General features: G+C 40.8%; 1 protein-coding gene across 2 annotated transcripts in view; it reads left to right on the forward strand.

Moving 5' to 3' along the window:
* Positions 1–6: 6 nt before the first annotated feature.
* The window catches only part of USP38 (ubiquitin specific peptidase 38), a 25,327-nt gene continuing 19,121 nt past the window's right edge, over positions 7–6,212 (forward strand). For both annotated transcript variants that reach the window (XM_006766077.2, XM_015565529.1), the window contains exons 1-3: positions 7–760; positions 2,941–3,076; positions 5,641–5,770. In XM_006766077.2, coding sequence (XP_006766140.1) covers positions 79–760; positions 2,941–3,076; positions 5,641–5,770 — 948 coding nt within the window. In that variant the 5' untranslated portion in view covers positions 7–78. The remainder of the gene's footprint in view (positions 761–2,940; positions 3,077–5,640; positions 5,771–6,212) is intronic.

Below are 6,212 nucleotides of genomic sequence, written 5' to 3' on the forward strand. Positions count from 1 at the left end.
CCGCCCCGGGGTCCTCCCGCCCCACCTCGGGGCTGTCTCCGCCCGCTCCCTGCCCCTCGGCCTCGCGGCGTGGCGACCATGGACAAGATCCTGGAGGGCCTGGTGAGTTCTTCCTACCCGCTGCCGGTGAAGCGGGTGATCGTGCGGAAGGTGGTGGAATCGGCTGAGCACTGGCAGGACGAGGCGCAGTGCCAGGCCATGTTTGACCTGACCACCCGGCTCATCTTGGAGGGCCAGGACCCCTTTCAGCGGCAGGTGGGGCACCAGGTGCTGGAGGCCTACGCCCGCTACCACCGGCCTGAGTTCGAGTCCTTCTTCAACAAGACGCGCGTGTTGGGCCTCCTCCAGCAGGGCTACCATTCGCTGGACAGGAAGGATGTCGCCATCCTGGACTACATCCACAACGGCCTGAGGCTCATCATGAGCTGCCCCTCGGTGCTGGACCTCTTCAGCCTGCTGCAGGTGGAGGTGCTGCGGCTGGTGTGTGAGAGGCCGGAGCCGCCGCTGTGTGCCCGGCTGAGCGACCTCCTGAGCGACTTTGTTCAGTGCATCCCCAAGGGGAAGCTGTCCATCACCTTCTGTCAACAGCTGGTTCGAACCATAGGCCACTTCCAGTGCCAGTCCACCCAGGAGAAAGAGCTGCGGGAATATGTCGCCCAGGTGACAAAGGTGAGCGGCTTGCTGCAGAACATCTGGAAGGCCGAGCCCTCCACACTGCTGCCTTCCTTGCAAGAAATTTTTGCAATCATCTCTTCCACAGGTAAGGGTTATTGTATCCCAAGAAAAATCTCTCTGGGGAATTCAGTCTGTCTCCCTCACACACACACACCATGTTTGCTTCCCTATCCTGAAAATATTGTTAATGGAGAACAAATCTTAGTGCCTCATCCAAAATTTTTTTCCCATCCACAATCCTCTTCAGGCTGTCGTTTCTATCTTAAAAAGCAGGCCGTGTTTTTAATTTAAACGTTGAGCTCTTGGAGGTCTAAGACCATTGGCACTAAACAAGTTGCTTAATTACCCAGCCTCTGCTCTAGTTATGAAATGCTATGGGGATGACAGCTACTAAATAAAGCTTCTATTCATTAGTGACTAATGGTAGCCTAGTAATGTTTACCATATTATTATTGCATATTATTATTGCACTGTAACCCTATTATTTTGTTATCATGAGCCTCCCCCCCCCCTTTTTTTTATGATTTCAGAGAGGAAGGGAAAGAAGTTGAGAGAAATATCAATGATGAGAGAATCCTTGATTGGCTGCCTCCTGCACGCCCCCTACTGGGGATGGAGCCTGCAAACCTGGGCATCTGCCCTACCTGGGAATCAAACCTTGACCTCCTGGTTCTCAGGTCGATGTTCAACCACTGAGCCTCACCAGCCTGGCTCCCCTGTTTTTTAATTTTCCCATTTTTTAAAATTCATGGTCTGTGCAGTTTGTTTTATTACTGGCTTGTCCTAGTTAACTGTAGTTTTTGAGTATTGACATTTTCTGTCCACAACAGTGTTCCTGAGAGAGATCCAGGGAAGGGAAAGAATATGAGGACCTAATGGGTGTTTTTTCCCTTGGAGGATAGCCCATGAACTGCATCCTTAGAAAGCAGGGAGGGGTCAAGTGACACTTAGCAAGAAAATGCTTTGTCATCCAGGAATTTTACCTGAACTTGGAGCTTCGAGCTCTGGAGGTTGTGGGACAGTAGATCCAAAACCATGTTCACTTCCTCTCTACGTGGTACAACAATTCTCCCTGGCTATTGTTGGGAATTAAACTTGTGAAGGTGTCCTTCTTTATCTTGAGAACCAGAAGAGTCTTGTTTTAACAAGCTCCATGCAGTCTGATGAATTAAATAAATTTACAAACAAATGACCAACTTAGTATTTGCAGGATCTGAGTTGGTTTATTTCTTTTTAATGGTAATCTTCCTTGTATTGCCTGTGTTGCTAGAGTTGTTACATTTCCCCAGAACTTTTTCAACTGTAGCAATAAAGATGTTCACCTTGGATTTGCTTAATTTTTATATGGTTTAAGTAAAATTCCCCTCTCCCCAAATTTCCACTTCTTTAAGAGATTTTTTTAAAATATATTTTTACTGATTTCAAAGAGGAAGAGACAGGGAGAGATGAAGAGATGGAAACATCAACGATGAGAAAGAATCATTCATTGATCAGCTGCCTCCTGCACGCCCCCTACGGGGATCAAGCCCACAGCTGGGCATGTGCGCTTGACTGGAACTGAACCCGGGACCCTTCAGTCCACAGGCCAATGCTCTACCCACTGAGCCAAACTGGCTAGGGCTTTAAGAGATTTCTTTTTAAAAAAATATATTTTATTGATTTTTTACAGAGAGGTAGGGAGAGGGATAGAGAGTTAAAAACATCAATCAGCTGCCTCCTGCACACCCCCTACTGGGGATGTGCCCGCAACCAAGGCATGTGCCCCTGACTGGAATCGAACCCGGGACCCTTGAGTCCACAGGCTGATGCTCTATCCACTGAGCCAAACCGGTTAGGGCAAGAGATTTTTAAATATCTTACTTAGAACACTTTATAGACTACTGTAATTAATAAGCTATAAGTTACTTTGGAGAATCTAACCTGGGAATTTAAATCGTACATTTCTGCTTTTTAAGTGAACATTTTAGCTTGACAAAGACAGTATTAAAAAGTGCAAGAAAATAAAGTAGCTCATGGACCAAATATGGCAATAGTTTTTATATTGCAGTAGTTCTGTCTATAGAATGAGCAATCATTGTAATTCTTAATCTCTAATTTCTGTAATGTAACATTTTATGTGACGAGTACCCATGAGGTGGAGCTTGACAACTGTTTTCTGATTAACACCTTTGCTGCACTTACTTTTTTTTGGTTAGTTGTTCTCTCTCAATACTTCACTTGAACCTTCTTGCCATATCCCTTTTTCTTTTTAATTAAAAAAAATAGATGCATCATTTGAACCTTCTGTAGCATTGGCAAGCCTTGTGCAGCATATTCCTCTTCAGATGATTACAGTTCTCATCAGGAGCCTTACTACGGATCCAAATGTCAAAGATGCAAGTATGACCCAAGCTTTTTGCAGGTACTTCTTCATGACACTATAGATGGTAACTGTAGATTTGGGAGGAGGAGATATTTTGTTATATTTTTGTCAATAATGAAAAACTTAGAAATGTTTAAAACTGAAATCATGGAATCAAATATATAAAAATTCTCCAAATTAATTGGGATGTATTGTTTACCTTACTATAGGCTTGACAGACATCCCAGTAATTCACAAATCCATTTTTATTTCAGCTTTTTAATTTTCAAAAACATACATACATTTACACATATTGTACAGGTGGGAGTTTTTTGAATTATTAATGTATTCTACTAGTTTCTTTGCTGATTGTTTCTTGCTACCTGTTTCTTCCCTCTGGGATCTTTTTTTTCTTCTAGCTAAGTATATACTTTTACTGTCTCTTTCAATCAGGATTTCTGAGTAATACACTGTTAGCATTTGTCTGTTTAAAATGTGGAGTTTTTTTTCCTTATTTTCTTCCTTATTATTCAGTAGCTAGTCCTGTGATACCATACTATTAGGATCTTCTTCATATCTCTTTTTATTTACGTTTCCCTTTATTCTTATCACTTTATCAATTCTCATTTATATGTGGTTGAGTTTCAAGTCTTTATGTAAAGTCCTCATTGTTCATTTACTTTTAAGAAACACTTTTTATCTCCTCCATCTCCACAGAGACACTCCTTCTGTGTCCTATTTGGCAGCAACACTCTTGCCAGTGTGACTGCAGCAGCACTAAAATTTCTTTCTTTTTGAAATGAATATATCATTAATGAAGCTGTCTTCTAAGTAAAATAGGAAGATGCAGAGAAATACAGATTTCACAAGTGAAAGTGAAATCAGAAATCGGTTGGTCCCTCACCTTCATTGCCTAAGTGAGAATAGCTTACATTTTCATTTCATGCCATAACATTGCAACAGAGTCTTCTGGTTGGTCTTTTTGCCAGCAGTGACTTTATCTCTCTTCTCTAAGTCAGCCTGACCTACTCATTTTACCCTTCTGATCAAACTACAGTGACTTTCACCACTTACTAAGTCAAGTGCAAATTCTACTTCTTCCCATTCAGCACTCCTGGTCTTAATTTTTCAATCTTTTCAAAACTACCATAATATCCATCTTATGATTTTATTTTGTTTTTAAAATATATTTGGAAATTAATTTTTATCTATGGGAGGTTGTGATCCAATTTTTGTATTGCATTTCTAATTTACCTACATAAAGCTATTTAACCCATAATCTACCTGGAGTAATTATTCTTATATTACAAATGTTATTGAAAAGGATAGCAGTGCATACTCCTACCTTATACTTCCCTATACTCTATATTTTTCCACATATTAGCACTTATATTTTACTGTCATTTTCTGTAATGCAAAGAAATGCAAATGTTCCATTAGACATTATGAGCAGCCTCAGCCCTGACTGGTGTGGCTCAGTTGGTTTACGGTTAGATACATCAAAAGGTCTCCATTTCAATTCCCGTTCAAGAGCACGTACCTGGGTTGCATTCATCCTGAGCAATGGAAAATAAATCTTAAGAGCAAAAACCTTAATAAAGATAATACCTTAGTGTTAATGTAGACAGTTATAACTTAGCTGTTATGAAAATAACCATTTCAATTTAGAAGTCAGTCCTTTAAAAATATTTGGTGGAAGAGAGGCATCACAATGAATATTTCCAGTGATATATTTTAACTCATTTATTCTTTATATGAGTTCTATAAAATAAGCATGTCTACCTATAATCTACAGATAAGAAAACAGACACAAAGAGATTAAATAATTTACCTAAGTATTTAAGGTCCCCCGGCTAATAATGGTGAATTGGATTTTTAAACCAGGTCACTCTGACTAAAATCTGTTGTTTTTTTCACTACTACCTTCTTATTATATAATCCCCAAAATTGGATTACTGGATGAAATAATATGAACATTTGGCCCAATTGCTTTCTAAGAGTTGTACAAGTCTTCATTGTGGTTGATGTCTAACATTAGGGACAATCTGCATCAAACCCTGTATTACTTTGATTCTATTCCCAATTAACTGATATTCAAGAAGGAAAACACTAATGCAAAATGAGGCCACTTAGGATATTTGCACATTCAGTGCTCTTATCTATTTGAAGTTTCCTTTTGTTGTCTTTGTTTAGTAGAATTCTAACAAGGATGAAGAGACCTGTTTCACAACTATAAATATAGGTGTGTTTTTTAACAGTGCATTTCATATTTCCAGAGAGGAGAAATGTTGGTTTATATTTATGTCTTAGCTCAGATAGCTATATTTGAACTGCTCTTCTTAGAGTAAATTTGTCTAATAAGTTTAACTTAAGGTGAAATGATAGTTATCAGAAATTCTTTTTATGAAAATGTGTTATATAAGAATCTCAGCTTATATGATTGGAAACTCCTGGAGTACAAGCACCCATTATACTTGTTTCTACATTTTGATTAGTGCTTTTCACAAGCAAGCTCAGTAAATATTGAGTCACAAAGTGAGTAATTATCTTCCATAATCTGTTACTTCTAAATAATGTTGAAAATATTGTCAATATTAATAGTTTTTTTTATCTTTAATTTTCAGAATGATTGATTGGCTGTCCTGGCCATTGGCTCAGCATGTGGATACATGGGTGATTGCACTCTTGAAAGGACTGGCAGCAGTCCAAAAGTTTACTATTTTGATAGATGTTACTTTACTGAAAATAAAACTGGTAAGTGGGAGTATATAAGTTTACTAGAGGCCCTGTGCACGAATTTGTGCGGTCCCTTAGCCTGGCCTGCAAGATCAGGCCAAAACCAGCTCTCCAACATCCCCCAAGGGATCCCCGATTGCAAGAGGGCACAGGCCAGGCTAAAGGACCCCACTAGTGCACGATCGGAGGCAGGGAGGGACCGTGGGAGGGCTCCAGGGCATGTCCAACCCCATCTTGCCCAATCCCGATCAGGGTCTATCAGGATCGGCCGGCCAGGAAAGGATGCAGGAGGTTGGCCAGCTGGGGAGAGACCGTGGGAGAGCTCCAGGGTGTGTCTGGCCTTTCTCACTCATCCAGGCTGGCCAGGCACCCAAGCAGGACCCCCACCCTGATCTGGGACACCATTCAGGGCAAACCAGCCAGCCCCCACCCGTGCACCAGGCCTCTATCCTATATAGTA

Source organism: Myotis davidii, unplaced genomic scaffold (assembly GCF_000327345.1).
Source record: "Myotis davidii unplaced genomic scaffold, ASM32734v1 scaffold436, whole genome shotgun sequence".
NCBI classification, from domain to species: domain Eukaryota; kingdom Metazoa; phylum Chordata; class Mammalia; order Chiroptera; family Vespertilionidae; genus Myotis; species Myotis davidii.